The sequence below is a fragment of the Gopherus flavomarginatus genome, chromosome 1 (genome assembly GCF_025201925.1).
Source record: "Gopherus flavomarginatus isolate rGopFla2 chromosome 1, rGopFla2.mat.asm, whole genome shotgun sequence".
NCBI classification, from domain to species: domain Eukaryota; kingdom Metazoa; phylum Chordata; order Testudines; family Testudinidae; genus Gopherus; species Gopherus flavomarginatus.
Window position 1 is genome coordinate 28,658,869 of NC_066617.1, and position 23,434 is coordinate 28,682,302.

The 23,434-nt window shown below is 46.0% G+C and overlaps 2 protein-coding genes across 11 annotated transcripts in view; one reads left to right on the forward strand and one right to left on the reverse strand.

The window, feature by feature from the left end:
- SRPK2 (SRSF protein kinase 2) overlaps nt 1–23,434 on the reverse strand; it is a 330,809-nt gene that overhangs the window by 14,709 nt on the left and 292,666 nt on the right. For 6 of the 8 annotated variants that reach the window (XM_050925633.1, XM_050925608.1, XM_050925669.1 and 3 more), the window contains 3 exons: nt 15,081–15,150; nt 14,328–14,420; nt 13,778–13,870 (listed from right to left, as the gene is read on the reverse strand). In XM_050925633.1, the coding sequence (XP_050781590.1) occupies nt 13,778–13,870; nt 14,328–14,420; nt 15,081–15,150 (256 nt within the window). The remainder of the gene's footprint in view (nt 1–13,777; nt 13,871–14,327; nt 14,421–15,080; nt 15,151–23,434) is intronic. The other 2 variants (XM_050925651.1, XM_050925644.1) reach the window with 2 other exon arrangements.
- LOC127035900 (uncharacterized) overlaps nt 1–23,434 on the forward strand; it is a 52,569-nt gene that overhangs the window by 11,635 nt on the left and 17,500 nt on the right. The window contains exons 3-4 of one of the 3 annotated variants that reach the window (XM_050926146.1): nt 10,571–10,648; nt 12,087–13,782. The exons of 1 other annotated variant lie outside the window; for it this stretch is intronic. In XM_050926146.1, coding sequence (XP_050782103.1) covers nt 10,571–10,648; nt 12,087–12,148 — 140 coding nt within the window. In that variant the 3' untranslated portion in view covers nt 12,149–13,782. Of the gene's footprint in view, nt 1–10,570; nt 10,649–12,086; nt 13,783–23,434 lie in introns of those variants that run through there. One more of the 3 variants, XM_050926125.1, reaches the window with a different exon arrangement.

Consider the following 23,434-nt stretch of genomic DNA (forward strand, 5'->3'; position numbering starts at 1 on the left):
ATCAAACAAAGGCTTATTGATATATACCCTTTTGAGAATCAGGGAAGGCAGAACTAAGGATGGCACAAATACCATACATTGAAAAGAAATAAATCCAGAATGCCCCAAGCTGGAGGCAGGATCCAGTGATGAATTGCTATTAAGGCTCCTTAAAGAAGTGCTGTACAATATGTTCATTTTATACATGTAACTGTGTTTAATTTGATTTAACTGCATTTGCCAAAAGGAATATGCCTGCAACAGGTTAGCCAATTTTATGGCAAAATGATAAAGGATTATGGGAAAGATCTTGTTAATAAAAATGCAGAGGTAAAGGCACGTCAATCAATTCAAAGTGAAGCCAGTGGGGCCTATCCGCCAGTGATGTACCAGGGTCATTTGAAGGCAGAGCATTAATCTCAAACCAGGCAGACGCAGAGACCTGGTGGGAACACAACTGAGCATTGCAGCACAAGCTGGCTGCAGCTGTATTGAGCCCAGTGAATGAGCAAAGCAAAGAACTCATTAATTAAGAACTTTTGAATGTATATAATATGCATATATACATCGTTAATTTGCTTCCGGAAGTACAGCATAAAGTAAAAGAAATAGTTAACCAAACCAATGAATATCATCAAAGCAGCACAATAGCCAGGGCCATAACATGTTCTGTGTACGGAGGGTATGCACTACGCAAAATCAAGGCACCCTCACAGATATAGAGAAAGGTAAATTTCCCACTTTTATCACCACAAGTATGACAGAGATCATACTGATTGGTGTAAAACAAAACAAAACAACATCGCTTGCCTCATAACCTAAGTCGTGCAGAACACAATGCTATCCACAGCCTCAGAAACCACCCAGACATTATCATCAAAGAGGCTGATAAAGGAGGTGCTGTTGTCATCATGAACAGGTCTGACTACCAAAAGGAGGCTGCCAGACAACTCTCCAACACCAAATTCTACAGGCCACTTCCCTCAGATCCCACTGAGGAATACACTAAGAAACTGCACCATCTACTCAGGACACTCCCTACACTAACACTGGAACAAATCAACATACCCTTAGAGCCACGACCAGGGTTATTCTGTCTACTACCCAAGATCCACAAACCCAGAAATCCTGGATGCCCCATCATCTCGGGCATTGCCACTCTCACTGAAGGACTGTCTGGATATGTGGACTCTCTACTCAGACCCTATGCCACCAGCACTCCCAGCTATCTCCGTGACACCACTGATTTCCTGAGGAAACTACAATGCATTGGTGACCTTCCAGAAAACACCATCCTAGCCACCATGGATGTAGAGGCTCTCTACACGAACATCCCACACACAGATGGAATACAAGCTGTTAGGAACAGTATCCCTGATGATGCTACAGCACAACTGGCTGCTAAGCTCTGTGCCTTTATCCTCACACACAACTATTTCAAATTTGAAGACAATATATATCTCCAGATCAGCGGCACAGCTATGGGCACCCGCATGGCCCCACAATATGCCAATATTTTTATGGCCGACCTGGAACAACGCTTCCTCAGCTCTCGTCCACTCAGCCCCTTCTCTACCTATGCTACATTGATGACATCTTCATCATCTGGACCCATGGGAAGGAGTCTCTGGAAAAATTCCACCATGATTTCAACAGTTTCCACCCCACCATCAACCTCAGCCTGGACCAATCTACACGAGAGGTCCACTTCCTAGACACCACAGTGCAAATAAGTGATGGTCACATTAAGACCACCCTATACCAAAAACCTACCGACCGCTATGCCTACCTTCATGCCTCCAGCTTCCATCCCGGGCACATCACACGATCCATTGTCTACAGCCAAGCACTGAGGTACAACCGCATCTGCTCTAACCCCTCAGACAGAGACCAACACCTACAAAATCTCCACCAAGCATTCTCAAAACTACAATACCTGCATGAGGAAATAAGGAAAGAGATCAACAGAGCCAGATGTGTACCCAGAAGCCTCCTACTGCAAGACAAACCCAAGAAAGAAACCAACAGGACTCCACTGGCCGTCATATACAGTCCCCAGCTAAAGCCTCTCCAACGCATCATCAGGGACCTACAACCCATCCTGGACAATGATCCCACACTTTCACAGGTCTTGGGTGGCAGGCCAGTCCTCGCCCACAGGCAGCCTGCCAACCTGAAACATATTCTCACCAGTAACTGCACACCGCACCATAGGAACTCTAGCTCAGGAACCAATCCACACAACAAACCTCGATGCCAACTCTGCCCACATATCTACACCAGCGACACCATCACAAGACCTAACCAGATAAGCCACACCATCACCGGTTCATTCACCTGCACCTCCACCAATGTAATATATGCCATTATATGCCAGCAATGCCCCTTTGCTATGTACATCGGCCAAACTGGACAGTCGCTACGGAAAAGGATAAACAGACACAAATCAGATATTAGGAATGGCAATATACAAAAACCTGTAGGAGAACACTTCAACCTCCCTGGCCACACTACAGCAGACCTTAAGGTGGCCATCCTGCAGCAAAAAAACTTCAGGAGCAGACTTCAAAGAGAAACTGCTGAGCTTCAGTTCATCTGCAAATTTGACACCATCAGCTCAGGATTAAACGAAGACTGTGAATGGCTTGCCAATTACAGAACCAGTTTCTCCTCCCTTGGTTTTCACACCTCAACTGCTAGAACAAGGCCTCATCCTCCCTGACTGAACTACCTCATTATCTCTAGCTTACCTGCATATATATACCTGCCCCTGGAAATTTCCACTACATGCATCTGATGAAGTGGGTATTCACCCATGAAAGCTCATGCTCCAAAACGTCTGTTAGTCTATAAGGTGCCACAGGACTCTTTGCTGCTAAAACAAAACAAAAACCTCACAAAGGTCTAATACCATCATGTTAATTGTGGAAAAGACACATGGGTCCTTATGCCACTTATGCTATCCATCCCAGTAAACTGCAGAACACCAGGTCATTGAAACCATTGTTAAGAGTATTACCAGTAGGAGTACTGGAAGACATAAGATTTTAAAAGAGTTTGTTTCTCCTCCTCAAATACTGTTGCAAGATAATGACACAGTATGGAAAGCTCCAGACTTGTCCTGTTGCTTGCACTTGGGGGACATCAAAAGTAATCTCCATACAGTACAGTACAGATAGTGGGGAACCAGGGAAGTCAAAACTGCTTATGCTGGCAAAGATAAATGTTGGGTTGTGGCTGGAAGTAACCACTTTTGATATGGACCCAAAAACTGTTATTTTCATTGGCCAAAATTCACTGCGGTGATAAATGGAAAGACCTTACTTCCCAAACCCATTTTTCATAATATAACTAAATTACAGGCTGAATTTAGATTACAGGAGTATGCTTTAAAAGCAGTATCCAAGTCTTGGCATTGTATTCCTCCTTTAAGCCTGGATTTTAAAAGCTTAATAGCCAAGAACAGGGAATTCAGGAGTTAACTAACTTTTCCTGGTGGGAAGAAGCACACAAAGTGGGATTACACCCATGGTGAGGGCTGTCATTCAAAAGTTTGTTAGTTCTCTATGTGATTGTGGTAATTGTTATTTTGATTTTGTATGTGATGTTGCAAAATCGTAGAAGAATGTTTGAAATGCTTAATGTAAAACTCATATAGTATGTAGGGTTTTAAGGTGGAGAATGTAGAGATGGCTGTGAAATTAAAAGAATTAACATTATTTTAAGCTTGGTTAAGAAAATAATGTCTGCTTTATGGTTTGTGGCTAGTAAGGAAAAGGCCCAATCAGCAAGTAAAAGGCGGCGGTGAGGATAACCAGCATTACTGTTACTTGCAGTGTGGGAAAGATGTATGGTTAGAGCTGCAGCAGCAAGACTAAGCAAATAATAAACAAGTAATAGCAATGGGGGATTCAGTCATTAGAAACTACACAGCTGGATTTGCGATGACCAGGAGAACCACATCGTGACTTGCCTGCCAGGTGCTAAGATGCGGATCTCTCAAGACATCTACAAAGACTTACGTGTACTGCTGAGGAGGAGCCAGTAGTCATGGTACATGTAGGTACGAATGACAAAGGGAAGATAGGAGAGAGGTCCTGGAGGCCAAATTTAGACTGCTAGGTAAGAGACTGAAGTCCAGGACCTCCATGGTAGCATTCTCTGAAATGCTTCCAGTTCCACCTACAGGGCCAGTTAGACAGGCAGAACTGCAGAGTCTCAGTGCATGGATGAGACAATGGTGTACAGAGGAGGGGTGAAGATTTATTAGCAACTGAGGAACCTTTGCATGGCCAGGTGCAGCTCTGCACCCAGCATTGCTCCCAGCTTCGGGGATGGAGCCATGGCCAGCAACCGAGGCTGGGGACAGGGCCAGGCGTGCGGCCCAGAGCAGGGCTGGGGGTGGAGAGGACCTGGTGGGCAGATGCTCCCTCCCTGCCCCCATGGGAGCTGGCCCAAGCACCACCGCACCCGCCCCTCTGGAGGTTCCTCTATACCCCCCTAGGAGATGCGCAACACACTCTGGGGACCTCTGCTATACAGGAAGGATGGGCTCCGCCTAAACCAAAATGGAACTGGATTGCGGGCAAGTAAAATTAAAAAGGTCATAGAGCAGTTTTTAAACTAAGGGCTGGGGGAAAGCCAATGGGTGCAGAGTAGCACATGGTTCTGACAGAGACATCCCTTAGGGGAGTATCTATTAATGGACTTTCTCTATATCCTAGTGAGGAGGAGAGGATGGCAGACGATAAAATATGGGTAGGATGTGACAAGAAATAGTCAAATGAAAAAGAGACCCATTCAAGTACATCACATAATAGCAGACAGCTAAAAAGTGATTATACCCAAATGCTAGAAGTCTAAATACTAAGATGGGTAAACTTAAATGCCTCAAATTAAATGAGGATATTGATATAATAGACATCACAGAAACTTGGTGGAATGAGGATAATGAATGGGACACAATAATACCAGGGTACAAAATATATCAGAAGGCCAGAACAGGTCATACTGGTGCAGGAGTAGCAATATATGTGAAGGAAAGCGTAGAGTCAAATGAAGTAAAAATGTTAAATGAACCAAACTGTACCACAAAATCTCTATGGACATAATGCTATGCTTGAATAATAGGAATAGACAGTAGGATATACTATTCACCACCTGACCAGGATGGCGATAGTGACTGTGAAATGCTCTGGGAGATCAGAGAGGCTAAAAAAAAAAATAAAAGAAAATCAGTAATAAAGAGGGATTTCAACTATCCCCATATTCATAGATTCATAGACTCTAGGACTGGAAGGGACCTTGAGAGGTCATCAAGTCCAGTCCCCTGCCCTCATGGCAGGACCAAACACTGTCTAGACCATCCCTGATAGACATTTATCTAAACTACTCTTAAATATCTCCAGAGATGGAGATTTCACAACCTCCCTAGACAATTTATTCCAGTGTTTAATCACAATGACAGTTAGGAACTTTTTCCTAATGTCCAGCCTAAACCTCCCTTGCTGCAGTTTAAGCCCATTGCTTCTTGTTCTATCCTTAGAGGCTAAAGTGAACAAGTTTTCTCCCTCCTCCTGATGACACCCTTTTAGATACCTGAAAACTGCTATCATGTCCCCTATCAGTCTTCTCTTTTCCAAACTAAAACCCAATTCTTTCAGCCTTCCTTCATAGTTCATGTTCTTAAGACCTTTAATCATTCTTGTTGCTCTTCTCCAGACCCTCTCCAATTTCTCCACATCTTTCTTGAAATGTGGTGCCCAGAACTGGACACAATACTCCAGTTGAGGCCTAACCAGCGCAGGTTAGAGCAGAAGAATGACTTCTCGTGTCTTGCTCACAACACACCTGTTAATGCATCCCAGAATCATGTTTGCCTTTTTTGCAACAGCATCACACTGTTGACTCATATTTAGCTTGTGGTCCACTATAACCCCTAGATCCCTTTTTGCCATACTCCGTCCTAGACAGTCTCTTCCCATTGTGTACGTGTGAAACTGATTGTTCCTTCCTACGTGGAGCACTTTGCATTTGTCTTTATTAAACTTCATCCGGTTTACCTCAGATCATTTCTCCAATTTATCCAGATCATTTTGAATTATGACCCTGTCCTCCAAAGCAGTTGCAATCCCTCCCAGTTTGGTATCATCTGCAAACTTAATAAGCGTACTTTCTATGCCAACATCTAAGTTGTTGATGAAGATATTGAACAGAGCCGGTTCCAAAACAGACCGCTGCGGAACCCCACTTGTTATACCTTTCCAGCAGGATTGAGAATCATTAAGAACTACTCTCTGAGTACGGTTATCCAGCCAGTTATTCACCCACCTTACAGTAGCCCCATCTAAATTGTATTTGCCTAGTTTATCGATAAGAATATCATGCGAGACCGTATCAAATGCCTTACTAAAGTCTAGGTATACCACATCCACCGCTTCTCCCTTATCCACAAGACCCGTTATCCTATCAAAGAAAGCTATCAGATTGGTTTGACACGATTTGTTCTTTACAAATCCATGCTGGCTATTCCCTATCACCTTACCACCTTCTAGGTGTTTGCAGATGATTTCCTTAATTACTTGCTCCATTATCTTCCCTGGCACAGAAGTTAAACTAACTGGTCTGTAGTTTCCTGGGTTGTTTTTATTTCCCTTTTTATAGATGGGGACTATATTTGCCCTTTTCCAGTCTTCTGGAATCTCTCCCATCTCCCATGATTTTCCAAAGATAATAGCTAGAGGCTCAGATCCCTCCTCTATTAGCTCTTTGAGTATTCTAGGATACATTTCATCAGGTCTTGGTGACTTGCAGGCATCTAACTTTTCTAAGTGATTTTTAACTTGCTCTTTTTTTATTTTATCTTCTAAACCTACCCCCTTCCCATTAGCATTCACTATGTTAGGTATTCCTTCAGACTTCTCAGTGAAGACCGAAACAAAGAAGTCATTAAGCATCTCTGCCATTTCCAAGTTTCCTGTTTCTGTTTCTCCCTCCTCACTAAGCAGTGGGCCTACCCTGTCCTTGGTTTTCCTCTTGCTTCTAATGTATTGATAAAAAGTCTTCTTGTTTCCCTTTATTCCCGTGCTAGTTTGAGCTCATTTTGTGCCTTTCCCTTTCTAATCTTGCCCCTGCATTCCTGTGTTGTTTGCCTATATTCATCCTTTGTAATCTGTCCTAGTTTCCATTTTTTATATGACTGCTTTTTATTTTTTAGATCATGCAAAATCTTGTGGTTAAGCCAAAGTGGTCTTTTGCCACATTTTCTATCTTTCCTACCCAGCGGAATAGCTTGCTTTTGGGCCCTTAATAGCGTCCCTTTGAAAAACTGCCAACCCTTCTCAGTTGTTTTTCCCCTCAGTCTTGATTCCCATGGGACCTTACCTCAGCTCTCCGAGCTTACCAAAATCCGCCTTCCTGAAATCCATTGTCTCTATTTTGCTGTACTCTCTTCTACTCTTCCTTAGAATTGCAAACTCTATGATTTCATGATCACTTTCACCCAAGCTGCCTTCTACTTTCAAATTCTCATTGACTGGGTACATGTCACTCAGGACAGGATGCAAAGATAAACTTTCTTGACACCTTAAATCAGGGTTCTCAAACTTCATTGCACTGTGACCCCCTTCTGACAACAAAAATTACTACACGACATCAGGAGGGGGGACTGAAGTCTGAGCCCGCCCGAGCTCCACTGCCCTGGGTGAGGGGGGCCAAAGCCTGAGTCCCACTGCCCGGGGAGGAGAAACAAAGCAGAAGCCCAAGCCTGTAACCTCAGTCCTGTCATCCCAGGCTGAAGCCCTTGGGCTTTGGCACCAGGTGGTGGGTCTCAGGCTTTGGCCTGAGGCCCCTGCAAGTCTAAGACAGCCTTGGTAACCCCATTAAAATGGGGTCACGGCCCACTCTGGGGTCCCAACCCACAGTCTGAGAACCGCTGCCTTAAATGACTGCTTGTTGGAGCAGCTAGGCTTGGAACCCACAAGAGGAGAGGCAGTTCTTGATTTAGACCTAAGTGGAGCAGAGAATCTGTTCCAAGAGGTGAATGTAGCTGAACCCCTTCGTAATAGTGACCAGTAATAAAATTTTACCTCCCTGTAGGGAGCAGAGGCAAAACCAAAGCAGCCCAACATGGTAGCATTTAATTTCAGAAAGGGGAACTATACAAAAATGTTAGTTAAACAGAAATTAAAAGGTACAGCACCTTCCAAGCTGCATGGAAATTTTTTAAAGACACCACAATAGAGGCTCAATTTAAATGTATTAAAAAACATAGTAGGAGGAACAAAAAAGTGCCACTTTAGCTAAACAAAGTAAAAGAAGCAGTTAGAGGCAAAAAGGCATCCTTTAAAACGTGGAAGTTAAATCCTAGTGAGGAAAACAGAAAGGAGCATAAACTCTGGCAAGTGAAGTGTAGAAATGTAATTAGGAAGGCCAAAAAGAATCTGAGGAACAACTAGCCAAAGACTCAAAAAGTAACAGCAATTTTTTTTAAAGTACATCAAAAGCAGGAAGCCTTCTAAAAAAACAGTGGGGATACTGGACGATTGAGATGCTAAAGGAATACTCAAGGAAGATAAGGCCATTATGGATAAACTAAATGAATTCTTTGCACCAGTCTTCATGGCTGAGAATTTGAGGGAGATTCCCAAACCTGAGTCATTCATATTAGGTGACAAATGTGAGGAATTGTCCCAGATTGAGGTATCGTTAGAGTAGGTTTTGGAACAAACTGATAAATTAAACAGTAATAAGTCACCAGGACCAGATGGTTCACCCAAGAGTTCTGAAGGAACTCAAAATGTGAAATTGCAGAACTACTCACTGTGGTATGCAATATATCATTTAAATCAGCTTCTGTAGCATGACTGGAGAATACCTAATCTGATACCTGTTTTTAAAAAAGGCTCCAGAGGTGATCCCAGCAATTACAGGCCGGTAAGCCTAACTTCAGTACCAGGCAAACTGGTTGAAACTACAGTAAAGAACAGAATTATCAGACACATGGATGAACATGATTTGTTGGGGAAGAATCAACATGGTTTTTGTAAAGGGAAACCATGTCTCACCAATCTACTAGAATTCTTTGAGGGGGTCAACAAGCATGTGGACAAGTGGGATCCAGTGGATACAGTACTTAGATTTTCAGAAAGCCTTTGACAAGGTCCCTCACCAAAGGCTCTTAAGCCACATAAGCTGTCCTGGGATAAGAGGGAAGGTCCTCTCATGGATCAGTAACTGGTTAAAAGATAGGAAACAAAGAGTAGGAATAAATGGTCAGTTTTCAGAATGGAAAGAGGTAAATGGTGTCCACCAGGGGCCTATACTCGGCTCAGTACTGTTCAACATATTCATAAATTATCTGGAAAAATGGGTAAACAGTGAGGTGACAAAATTTGCAGATGATACAAAACTACTCAACATAGTTAAGTCCAAAGCAGACTGTGAAGAGTTACAAAAGGACCGTGCAAAACTGGATGACTGGGCAACAAAATGGCAGATGAAATTCAAAGTAATGCACATTGGAAAACATAATCCCAACTATACATATAAAATGATGGGGTCTAAATTAGCTGTTACCACTCAAGAAAGAGATTTTGGAGTCATTGTGCATAGTTCTCTGAAAATATCCACTCAGTGTACAGCAGCAGTCAAAAAAAGCTTACATAATGTTGGGAACCATTATGAAAGGGATTAGAAAACAGAAAATATCATATTGCCTCTATATAAATCTATAGTCTGCCTACCCCTTGAATACTGCGTGTAGATGTGGCCACCTCATCTCATAAAAGATATATTGGAACTGGAAAAGGTACAGAAAAGGACAACAAAGATGACTGGGATATGGAACAGCTTCCATATGAGAAGAGATTAATAAGACTAGGACTTTGCAGCTAGGAAAAGAGAAGACTAAGGTAAGGGGGGATATGATAGAGGTCTATAAAATCATGACTGATGTGGAGAAAGTAAATAAGGAAGTGTTTTTTACTCCTTCTTGTAACATAATAACTGGGGTACCAAATGAAATTAATAGACAGCAGGTTTAAAACAAACAAAAGGAAGTATTTTTTCACACAACGTACAGTCAGCCTGTGGAACTCTTTACCAGAGGATGTTGTGAAGGCCAAGACTGTAACAGGGTTCAAAAAGGAACTAGATAAGTTCATGGAGGATAGGTCCATCAAATGGCTATTTGCTGGGATGGGCAGGGATGCAGAACTATATTCTGAAGTGTTGCTAGCCTCTGTTTGCCAGAAGCTGGCAATGGGCAACAGGGAATAGATCTCTTGATGAATCCCGTTCTGTCCATTCCCTCTGAAGCACCTGGCATTGGCCATTGTTGAAAGACAAGATATTGGGACAGGTGGACCATTGGTCTATCCTAGTATGGCTGTTCTTATGTTCTAAAAACTGACTTTAAAGAAACAAGCTCAGACCTTTCCACTGTACTGTTGGTCAGCAGGGAGAAAAGGCCTTGGGAAGAAAGGAGGTTGTAAATCTTCTCTGGATGAAGACTGAAAATAGGAGTGAATGTTCTCAAACTAGATTTTAGCTGAAGTCAGTAACTGGCAATGACATTATTTGTTTTTTAAAGGGTTCATTGCTAATACCTACCTGACCACACTGGAGCCAACCAATATGGGTCTAAACACCCCTGGGTTTAGCCCGGTTTGTAAGTATCTTGATCAAATGCTTAAACCTGTTTTGTTGCTGTTTGGATGTAGTAAATTACTTACTATGTAGGCTTTTTAAGCATGTTTATGGCAATTATATAAATACCATTTGGCCTCTGGCTTTAAAAACATAATTTATGGTTAATTAATGTTTGTGGTTTCCCATATTAATAATGTTAAATATTATTAAAAATTCCAACCCTCTAGCTCCTCTGATGCTTTCTGGCCAGTGTCAGATAGTTTGTAAGCATGTTTTCTCTTCTTCAGTCTAGCTGACAGTTGAAACAAAATACCCCTTTAAATTCAATCCTTAAATGCAACTCTTCTCCCCAAACCTTCTTCATATTCTTCTGCTGTGAATGACTTTCCAACCAGTGTGTGCTTCAGCAGTGCCCTCTGATCTAATTGACTGGCTAGACTGATTCACAGCATTTAGATGTGAGGCAGTCCCAGTCTAGGGGGATCAGTTCTACCACAGTATTTGACATGGAGAAGGCAACAGACATTCCGGGCTTTCAATGCCTCCTCCATAACAAGCAGCTTGGGCCTTCCTTGAGTGGTAAAGAACACAGATGGCACTCGAGGGCGTCAGTATACAGACTGGGGCCACAGCTGCAGGGGAGAGTGATTTAAATAATTGCTTTACATCACTTGATTTTTGTTAATCGATTTAAATCCAGTTCAGGCTTTGTAAACCTAAATTTGATCTGGGCTATTGGGACTTCAACTGACAATGACCCAAATTATAAATGCTGGGTTTTTAGGGTTTTTTTTTTTTAAATTCTACTAATGCAAAAGTCTCGTCGGATTTTTACAAAACCATAAAAAATCGAAATATAGAAAATTAAGGCCTTGAGCCTAAAAACACAAAGTAATAAATTTTATTCACATGAACAGTGCCATTGACTTCAATTAGACTACTTCAGTACTTAAATATGTGAATAATTATTTGCAGCAACAGAGGCTACAGTTGTATTTTTTGATACACAGAGGATATTTGTAAAAACAAGAGGCTAAAATTGGACTTCTAAGCCCACATTTAGATAAGTGTGAAATTTTCACAAGCATCTAAGTGACTCAGGTGCACAAGCCCCACTGACTGCTCATCCATCATAATCTGCAGTTTCTATGGTCTGGCTATTTATCAGTCTTGTATATGGGTTCATGTTATTTTCACAGTAAGGATGTTCATGAAGCCTGGGACTTGTATTTTTCAGCCTGAGCATTTTAAGTGTGAAAACTTCTTAGTGGAAAAAAATCTATGTAAAATCCGAAATTCTTATTTGAAAATTAATTAAAATAACAAGTGCATACATCCAGTCTAGCACTGGAAAGAATGTAAAGACTTAACATGTAAATAAAAATTTTGATTTAAACCTACATTGATTTAAATTAAAAAAATAAAAGTAAATCATTACTTTTATCTACCTTACACAGCTGGAGCAGTGTTTGAAGCCCAGTTTCCTGCCAGGATCAGCCATGACCATGAACAATACTAACTGATATAATCAGAATCATCAATTGGTAATGAACAGCTTATTTAATAGAGAAGAACAAATCACAATTAAATGGTTCCTACAAAAAGGCCACCAGAACACTCCTCTATAGGACTAAGGGTTCTTTTTAGTTTTATCATCAAACATAAAAAAAATAAAAAGTACCAAGCCAATTAACTATGAGAAAGGAGAATGAATTAGAAAGAATTTTAACACTGCTGACTGTATTCTGACTGTATTACTTTTACAAACTGCCCCAAAGGATTAAGATGTCCTTAATAGTCAAGTTTCCTCTTCTGTACAGCACAGACAACTGGAATTAATGACTTAATTTCTAGGTAATTTTAAGGTTTTAATTCCTTCATAACAAAAAGATGGTCAATCTGTGCTAAACTGGTATTTCAGCCAACATGACCTTCATCACAATCCTTATGAAGAGAGCAATAACTGAAATGGCAGTTTATGTGTGCATTAAACTCACCATCACAATGAATCAGTGCTGGATTTGGGAATAGAACTCAGCAGTCGCTATTGCTGCTTAACCACCAAACATCACCACTTATCACCATGAATTTAATTATGAGGTCTTTTTTTAATGTTTTGATTAATTTTTTTAAATTAGATTTTTTAATGCTCTGCCATTATAAGTGCTATTCTAAGCTGGTGTTTTCCATGGCCTGCTGAAGAGAGCTTCTAAAAATATCTATTAGTATTAACTTAATTTTAGACAAGTAGATTATCCATTTTTTTTCACAAATAATTAAAAGAATATGGTCAACGGAATGAGAAGAGAAACTAGCAAGAGACACAGGAGATACCGCAACTTGACAACAGAATGACTCCCCCATATTACCACAAATTGAAAAAAAGGAACTTATATTAGTTTAATTCTTCTAACCTAATCAAAGACAAAGAGGCAATGGAATCAAGGGAATGCCATATTACATTAAAAACATTTTTGCCCTGTGCCACACCATACACAGGGCAAATATTTGTTTTAAATGTGCTGCGATACTTAACGTGAAACAGTGCTATCCAGACAGAAGATGGAAGCTGTACCCACCCTTGTGTCACAAAACTATCCTTTCTGCACTCAAGTCTAAACACAAATGGTAAGATAATGGCAGGATACATGATCTCTGTGTTGAGTGCTCATTTATCCCATCCCTCAGTTTGACACATATAAAGAGGGTTTGCTTGAACACTAAATAAGATGAAAACCAGATAACTGATATTTTCCAGAAAGTATTTTAACTCCTTTCCATGGTACCAAAAAGTGCATATTCCCTGACAGTTATTTCATATAAAACATCAACTGAAATGGATTGAACATTAGGATGTATTTGATACACTGCACATATTTGAGCAGTTCACTAGGGTTTCATAGATATTTTACTTAATATCCATGACTTTGTTGAGTACACCATGTAATATAAATGATACAGGGAAACGGTTTTTATTCTGCAACTTCCTGCTCTTCAAAGAATGGTGATTTCACATTTATCAGGACTCTTCTTTAACATTGTGTCCTCACTTAAATTGATATATTTCTTCAGTAATCATAAATGAACGTACAATTTCTCCTTTTGGATAGTACTATGCTTTAAATTAGTGTTGCATAAATACCGTTACCTTTTTTGGTGAAAAACTCCTTGGAATATTTCCCCAACATAGCGTATTTTCGAGGGATTTTTCCCAGCAGTTCAATGATCAATGCTATGTGATCTGCATTGGAGAACATTGCCAGCAAAACAGAAACATACAACAGTTTAATCAGTACATTGCATGCACACACTAACACTGGCCCGGTACAGACAGAAATAGATTGATTCTGATCAAAAAATGTAAGAAAACTAGTGTGTGTGGACAAGACACTTTTAATGGCTAATTTGGAAAGGCACTACCAGCAAAACTTCTTCATCCAAAACACTGAGGTGCAGCCTTTAAAGATAAGATTTTACCAATAAAGTGATTTAAAAGATGTCATCAATTGTTCCCTTTAAATTGGTGCAAAGGAGTTCTTCATAGCTTTTTGTTTTTAATTTGTTAATGTTTATATAGCAGGGATAGATTTTTGTTATATGACTTGAGAAAATGCTCCTTATTGGTATGTGCTACAACCAGCAACTGCTGTTCCACTTCTGTCTGCATCACGGCGCCTTTCAAAAAGAAGAGGTACTACCTCTGCGATTGAAGAATTCCCGAGAATATTTTCCAGATAGAGCAAAGTGCCTTGGGATATTGCCTAGCAGCTCTATGATGTGTGCTATGTGGTCTATGAAGGAGAGAAAAAAGGGGCACAGGAGTGGGAAGGGCAGGGAAAGGATGGGATAAAAAGAAGAGGAAAGAAACTGGAATTAGTAAAAAATCAGAAATAGTTTCAAATCAACAATGTTTGCAGCAAACCCATGCACAGGTTTCCAGGATCAGCAGAACTCTGGCATCATTAGTAGCATTTAGGAACAAAGAATGATGCCCATGTTACCGCTGCAAGGGGCATTACAAGCACACAAGCATGGAAATGGACAGGTATACAGATGGAAGCAGGAGTTAATTCTGTTGTTTTTTTTTAATTAGTAACCAGCTACTTCAAACAATATATACACAAATGTAAACATCTATTCTAATAAACAGAAGATACATTAAAATTCAATTGTGTTGCTTTTTGTAACTAAAATGCTCTATTATTTCACAATCACGTTTCCACACATATGCAAATCTTACAAGAAAGTAGTCTAATTTCCTCAGGCTGCTGTTAAGCAAGATGAATGTGTCTGCTGACGGGCGTTTGCCCACCTAATGCTACCGATGGGACTTAAAAAGAAAAAATCTGAATTTACAATCTGATACCAAAACACAATGTTTATCAACAGTTTACTCAAGTACACAGATAAACACTACTGTAAACTGTTCAAACATCTCAGAAGACACATACCCTCATCCCTGGAATAGTCTTCACCAGAATGTGGTTCAAACAAATAATCTCCAGTTGCAAGCTCAAATGCCTAGGAAATAACAGACACATTTATAGGTATTTCAGAAATAATCCATCTTAGAATTTTGACAATGAAATGTCAAATGTTAAAACAGAGAGAATTACTTTCAAAGCAAGTGTTTCCAAAGGACGTATAACTAAACTTAAATCTCTTAAAGGTTACTTACCTAGTAACAGAAGTTCCTTGAGTACAGTCTTGGGAGAAAGTGCATGTGCTCTTGGTGTCATGGTCAGAACTCTCTAGAGCAGGGGCTTCTCAATCTTTTTCTTTCTGAGGCCCCCCCCATAAAAATTTCACAGCCCACCTCTGCCACAACAACAGTTTTTCTGTATATCCAGTAGATTAAAAGCCAAGGCCAGTGTTACAGGATATCAAGCAGGGCAATTGCCCAGGGCCCCAAACCACAGGGGACTCTGAAGCCAAGTTGCTTGGGCTTCGGTTTTCAGCTCTCAGCCCCAGTGAGTCTAATGCCAGCCCTGCTTTCTGGTTTATTTTGGCAGCCCCCCTGAAATCTGTCCGTGGCCCCCAGGGGGCCCCAGACCTATGTTCCCTCTAAGCTGCGCTGCTGCCTATTAAGCCCCGCGCAGGAGCTCACGGCTGCAGCGGGGAGATGTGCCCTTCCCCACAGGCCCCAGCATGGATCTGCAGTGGCAGGGAAAGGAGCCCCTCCCAGCCAGCCCCAGCACGGACCTGCTTCGGCCAGGGGAGGAGCCTCTCCTTTAGCCCGGCCCAGCCCTGCAGGAGCTATTGTGGCTGGGGAGAGGTGCCTCTGCCCCAGCCCTGAGCCGCTGCAGCAAGAGAGGGCTGAGGGGAGTCATCTCTCCCCATCACAGTCCTGGGGCAGCCTGCATCTCAAATCCCTTACCCCTGGCCCCACCCCAGAGCCCACACTCGCTGCACCCCAACCCTTTGCTCCAGCTCTGAGCCCTTCCCCGCACCCCAAACCCCTCATCCCCAGCCTCACCCCAGAGCCCGCACCCCCAGCCAGAGCCCTCATCCCCCCACACCCCAACCCTCTGCGCCAGCCCTGAGCCCCCTCCCACATGCCGAAACCCTCGGCCCCACCCCCACCACATGAATTTTGTTATGTGCACCAATATGGAGGTGATGTGTCACACAAAAAATTAGCGGGAACACTGCCCCAGACCCCTCGTTGAGAACCTCTGCTGTAGAGAGAATGCTCCCTTGCAGCATTGATGATTCATATCCAAGGCTTCAAAAGGAGCAGCAAGCCTTAACCCCAGTCCATTTTTTGTACTTAATCAGAATCTATGCCTTAGATTGAAGAACTGGAGAAACAGATAGGGAGTGTGGATCTGTGCTATCAATCTATCTGGTAATTCCCGGAGTTTGAATTTACTTGGTAAGAAATCTGTCACCTGTGAGTAACGTCAACACAGATCCCTTCTGTTGGGAAGTTAATTAACAGCATCAACCCTTAAAGGAGGTGATTCTGAAGAAAACCAGTTAAATAAAGATTGCTGAGTGCTCACCTTAATTAGACACAAGATTCTGAAGCCAAACCAAGACAATAATGCCGTCAAAAAGACCGTTACCTGTTCCGTAACTGGTGTTCTTCGAGATGTGTTGCTCATGTCTATTCTACAGTAGTATTCCACAGTAGGTGTGCGTGCTCACCACGTGCCCCGGTACTGGAAGTTTTTCCTATAGCAGTACCTGTACTGGGGGAGCACCGCTGCGACCCCTGGAATGGCACCTCTATATCACGCTATAAGGGGAGCTGCGCACTCCCCCTACCCTCAGTTCCTTCTTGCAACTCTGACAGAGGGGAAGGAGGACGGGATGTGGAATAGACATGAGCAACACATCTCGAAGAACACCAGTTACAGAACAAGTATCTGTCTCTTCTTCTTCGAGTGCTTGCTCATGTGTATTCCACAGTAGGTGATTCCAAGCTATGCGTGTTGGAGGTGGGTAGGATTTACGAGTTCCCAGGATGCAGTACTGCCCTGCTGAACCCGGTGTCATCCCTAGTTTGGGAGACAATCGCATAATGCGAAGTAAACGTGTGATCTGAGGCCCAAGTGGCCACCCTACAGATGCCCAGGATAGAGACATGAGCTACATAGGCAGCCAATGAGGCCTGAGCCCTCGCTGAGTGTGCCCTGATGATCAGAGGCTGGGAAACCCCTGCCAGATCATAGCACGTGCGTATGCACGAGGTAATCCAGCTGGGAAGACACTGGGTGGAGATAGGCTGCCCCTTCCCACGCTCGGCCGAAGCAACAAAAACTTGCGAGGATTTCTGGAACAGCTTGGTTCGATCCAGACAAAAAGCTAGCGCCCTACGCACATCGAGTGTGTGAAGGCTGCATTCCTCATTGGAGGAATAGGACTTAGGACAGACCACGGGAAGAAAGATGTCCTGTTCCATATGGAAGGTGGAGACCACCTTCGGGAGAAATGCCGGATGTGGGCGAAGCTGGACTTTATCCCTGTGGAAGACCATATATGGGGGTTCCGAGGTCAGAGCCCTGAGTTCAGAAAGATAGCGGGCCAAGGTGATTGCTAGCTTCCATGAGAGGTGAGACCAGGAACACGTGGCCAAGGGTTCAAAGGGAGGCCCCGTGAGGCGGGACAATACCAGGTTTAGGTCCCATTGCGGCACAGGGGTTCTAGCATAGGGGAATGAACGGTCAAGGCCTCTCAGGAAGCGGGAGGTCATAGTATGGGAGAAGACCGAGTGCCCTTGCACCGGCAGGTAGAAGGCCGATATGGCCGCCAGGTGTACACTGATACAGGCAGGTGCCAGCCTTTGGGTCCTAAGGGATAGGAAGTACACAAGGATAAGCTAGAGCAGTGCGGTCAATGGGGAGGTTCCCTGCTCCCCTGCCCACCTGGAGAATCTGGACCACTTTGCCAGGTACGTGCGGCGTGTGTACGGCTTCCTACTTTTGAGGAGGACCTGCCTGACTTCCTCAGAACACCTCCTCTCCTCCTCATCTAGCCACTGAGCAGCCATGCTGTCAGGTGGAGAGCAGTCAGATTGGGATGAAGGAGGCGGCCCTCATCCTGGGAGAGGTGGTCCAGGCATAGCGATAGCCTCCTTGGAGGGGCCGCCAGAAGGTCTAGTAGGGTCCCGTACCAGTGTTGATGGGACCAAGCTGGGGCTATGAGGATGACACGGCCTCTGTCTCCTTTTACTTTTTGCAGGACTTTGCCACTAAGGGGTAACGGTGGGAAACCGTAGAAAAGCTGGCTCAACCACTGCAGGAGGAAGGCATCGGAGATCACGACCCTTCCCACTCCCCCCAGGAGCAGAACCAGGGGCAACACCAGTTCTGGCGGGTTACGAAGAGGCTGACCTGGGGAACTCCCCAGTCTTGGAAGAGCCGGTGAGTGACCTCCAAGTGGAGTGACCACTCCTACTGGGGGGAGAAAACCCTGCTGAAGCGATCGGCTTGCGTATTGCGGATGCCTGGCAAGTGGAACACCCTCAGGGAGAAATTGTGGGCTATATACAACTCCCATAGGCTCAGGGCTTCCTGACACAGGGCTGAGGAATGAGTCCTACCTTGCCTGTTGATGTATTACATCACGGCGGTGTTGTCCGTCAGGACTCTGACCACTTTGCCGCGAAGGTGCGTGTTGAAGGCAACACATGCCAACCATATCGCCCTGAGTTCTTTGACATTTATGTGGAGTGACAAGTCTGAGGTCGATCACAACCCCTGGGTTTGCATGTTCCCTGTGTGAGCTCTCCAGCCCTAGTCCGACGCATCGGACACCAGGCCTAAAGACGGGATCACCTTCCGAAAAGGAACTCCTTGCAGCATGTCGCTAGGGTAAGACCATCACTGCAGGGAGCAAGTATTGGGGACGGCACCCTGAGAACCTTGCCTAGCCCGTTCCGGGTCTGGGAGAACTGGGAGGCTAACGAGAGCTGGAGGGGCCTCATTCGGAGCCTGGCGTGGTGGACCGCATACATGCATGCCTCCATGTGCCCCAGGATCTGAAAGCACGCTCTCGCCATTGTCACCGGAAAGGCCGTGACCAAGGAGATGAGATCTTTCAGGGCCTTGAACCTGCTCCGCGGGAGAGAGGCTGTGGCCCTTGAGGAGTCCAGTAGTGCCCCAATGAACTCTATGCGCTGCACTGGAACTCGCGTTGATTTGGCCTTGTTCACCACTAGGCCGAGATCGGTGCACATGAACAGGAGCAGCTCTACGTGGGCCCTTACCTGGGACTGAGAGCTGCCTTTGAGAAGTCAATTGTCCAGGTATAGGAAGATCTGGACCCCTTTCCATCTGAGGTAGGCCGCTACTACAGCCATGCACTTTGTGAAGACCTTAGGCGCTGTGGATAGGCCGAAGGGAGGACCGTGAACTGGTAGTGGTCTAGCCCCGCTAGGAAGCGGAGGAAGCATCTGTGCCCCTCGAAAATATGGATGTGAAAATATGCGTCCTGAAGGTCCAGGGCAGCATACCAATCTCCCGGGTCCAGGAAGGAGATAACAGAGGCCAGGGATACCATGCGGAACTTGGAGCAGACCAGAAAATGGTTGAGGTCCAGGATGGGCTTGAGACCCCCTTTTGCCTTTGAGATCAGAAAATAACGAGAGTAGAAACCCTTGCTCTGGAATTCTACTGAAACTCTTTCCACCGCCCCCAGGTGTAGTACTCACTCCACCTCCTGCCCTACGAGGTGGGCATGCTCCAGGTCCCCCGGACCCATCAGGGAGGGGGGGAGGTTGGGTGGGGGTGAGCTGGACTGCAACATGTAGCCCTTGGAAATGGTGTTGAGGACCCATTGGTCTGAAGTTATATGGGACCACACCCTGCAGAAGGCAGACAAACGGTTGCAGAACTGAAACTTTATTAATAGGGGAGTCTCCCTGGCAACTGCCCTGGTACCCCCTTGCAAATAGTCAAAACTGCCTTTTTCCCTGCCTTTTGCCCTTAGAGGGCCCTGGCTGCGGGGCAGAGCGGGACTGCCACTGAGACCGGCGCTTCTGGTCTCTCGGCCTCTTGTACAGGGCTCATATCTGCTTCTTGCAGGTTGAGCCAACAGCTGCGGTTTGGCCTTGTTCTTAGCCGGAGGGATGTAGAGGCCCAAGGTTTTCAGAATGGTATGGGAATTTTTCATCCCATGCAGTCTGACGTTTGTCTGATCTGCGAACAGAGCCTTCCCATAAAATGGTAGGTCCTCCATGAGGGACTGGGCCTCCGCCGATAGCCCGGACAGGAGGAGCCACGATGCCCTGCGCATAGATATCGCGGACGCCATCAAATGGGCTGCTGTTTTGGCTGCGTCTGACGCTGCCTGAAGGGCCACTTTGGCCGCTGCCACCCCCTCATCCACCAGAGCCTTAAAGTCCTGTCTCGCTCCGGGAGGAGAGGTTCAAACTTCGGCAGGGACTCCCATAGGCTGAAGTCATACCAGCTCAGCAAGGCCAGATGATTGGCCACTCTGAGTTGGAAACTCGCAGAGGAATAAAATTTCCTACCGAAGGAATCCAGTCGTCTGGCGTCTTTGTTCTTGGGGCTGGCCCTGTTGCTCTCGGTGGTTTACCAATTCCACCACTAGCGAGTTAGGTGCCAGGTGGGAATAGAGGTACTCATAGTCCTTGACCAGCACAAAGTACTTCCTCTCAGCCTTCTTGGAGATCGAGGCCAAGGAGGCAGGAGTTTGCCACAAGATGTTAGAGATATTGGCCACCCCCTGGTGGAGGGGTAGCACCACACGGCCCAGTGCCAAGGAAGACAGTACATTAAAAAGGGAGTCTGACGGGCCCTCCATCTCCTCAGCCTGCAGCTGGAGGTTGGACGTCACCCGCTATAGCAGGTCTTGATGTGCCTTAAAATCCTCCTGCAAGATAGAGGGCAGAGGTGTTGTTATGGTGTCCTCCAGCATCGGTGAGAGAGACAGCACGGAGCCATGGGCATTGGTCGGTACTGGGGGAATCGATCCCAGGTCGGAGTCTGGGCGCAGAGCTGCCAACTCATGGCCTGCCGATTTGCTCCTCAGCTGAGAGGGGGAGGCCGAGGGAGCCTGGGATGCCTCTGCCACCAAGTGGGTTCCCATCTGGGCGGGCACCGGTGGCCATGGTGCCCATTGGCACTACTGTCCCTGCCATGGGGCCCCTTGCCACTGCCCAATCTGAGGGCCCAGTTGTGCTGGTTGGTCCAGTGGAGCCGTGCAGTCAAGAGGTGGGCAGCTGGGTGCCAAAGCTGAGGTCGCCGTCGAGCATGTGGTCCCATAGGAGCAGCAGGAGCAGCGGTGCCTGCGACACCGTCTTCCATGGGACTGGGACCTGTTGGAAGTGCTGCTCCGGTACTTTCCTCGGTGCCAGGAGCTTCAGTGCTCCGGTGCCGGAGAATCGTGAGGGGAGTCCCATGTGTAACGTCTGACAATGCGGGAACCCGAATGGAAGCATCAATGTCAATCGTGTCGGGACCGGCTACGGTAACTGCACTGCGAGGAGGAGCGTCTCCAGTGTCTGTCTTGGTGCCTGCGCCCCCCACCACATGGCATGGAGGGACTTCGAGACTCCTGCCCGGGAGGGAACCGATTAGCCTGACTGGCATCGAGGGTGGGCGTAAACTGTGAGTTGACCGGCCACTGTGTGTCAAATGAGGCAGGGAGCGGTCCTCGGAGAGAGAGCTGTGCGTGCCGTGCTGAGGGGGACTGACGAGTACCCAGTGGCAGCTTTCCGTGGGACCCAAGGCCCGTCACCGGCAGCGCCCCGGATACCGGTAGGCTCAGAATGTCCCATGCAGCCTGTAGAGTTTCCAGCATCGATGGCGTCCTGACTGCAGGAGACGCGTGCAGATGGCGCTGGGCTGCTCCGCTCAGCATGAGTCGGAGGTTTTGGGCCCGAGGGGGACCGAGGGCTGCCCGATGTGGGACCAGCCTCTCCCCTTTCCTTTTCCTGGTGCCGCTGCGAGGTGAAGCCCTTCCCTTGCTTCTTGGAGGGGGAGTGGTGCCGGCTGGTGGAGGGGGGCCTTGCTGTGCACCAATGATGTGGTGCCGGGCGCCGAGTCCACTCGGCGCGCCAGAGTTGGGGCCAGCGCCAATTTCATAAGGAGCGCTTGAAGCCTGATGTCCCTCTCCGTCTTAGTCCGCTGCCTGAATGACCTGATCTTGCAGTGCTCACTCACGTGAGTTTCACCCAAGCAGCGGAGACACTCAGCATGTGGATCACTCCTTGGCATGGAACAGCGACAGGAGTCACACGACTTGAAACCTGAGGCACGGGGCATGCCCCAAGCCCACTGTAACAACTGAAACTACTAACTCTAGCAATGGTACCACTAAGGTCAATTAGAAAGGCTGCAGCAGAGCTGAAGCACAAAGTTCTGACCACCTTCACTGGAGGCAAGAAGGAACTGAGGGTGGGGGGAGCATTCAGTTCCCCTTCTAGCGCGATACAGAGGCACCACTCCAGGGGTCGCAGCAGTGCTCCCCCAGTACAGGTACTGCTAAAGGAAAAACTTCCGGCACTGGTGCACGTGGCGAGCACGCACACCTACTGCGGAATACACATGAGCAACACATCTCGAAGAAGAAGTGTGTATCAAACTGCAATTACCAGATTTATGCTTCTCAGAGACAATCACTTCTGAGGGCTTGTCTACATCAGAAAGTTGCAGCGCTGGTGAGGGAGTTACAGCGCTGCAACTTAGGAGGTGTACACATCTGCAGGGCACCACCAGCGCTGCAACTCCCTGTTTGCAGCGCTGGCCGTACTCCCGTTTTGTCTCGGGTGTAGAGGATCCAGCGCTGGTGATCCAGCGCTGGTAATCAAGTATAGACACTTACCAGCGCTTTTCTTGACCTCCGTGGAATAAGCAGGTATCCCAGCATACCTGAGGAAGCCTCTGGTAATCAAGCTGGTCTCCTTCCCCGTCTTGCTCTCGCGTTCCCCGAACCCCGAGCAAGCAGGTCTCCTTCCCTGAGGTTTGCTGGGTGGTTCCGGGAACGCGAGAGCAAACCGCGGCGAAGCTGGTCTCCTTTCCCGGTTTGCTCTCACGTTCCCCAAACCCCCGTGCAAGCAGGTCTCCTTCCCTGCGGTTTGCAGGGTGGTTCGGGGAACGCGAGAGCAAACCGCGGCGAAGCTGGTCTCCTTTCCCGGTTTGCTCTCTCGTTCCCCGAACCCCCGAGCAAGCAGGTCTCCTTCCCTGCGGTTTGCAGGGTGGTTCGGGGAACGCGAGAGCAAACCGGGAAAGGAGACCAGCTTCGCCGCAGTTTGCTCTCGCGTTCCCCGAACAAGCAGGTCTCCTTCCCTGCGGTTTGCAGGGTGGTTCGGGGAACGCGAGAGCAAACCGCGGCG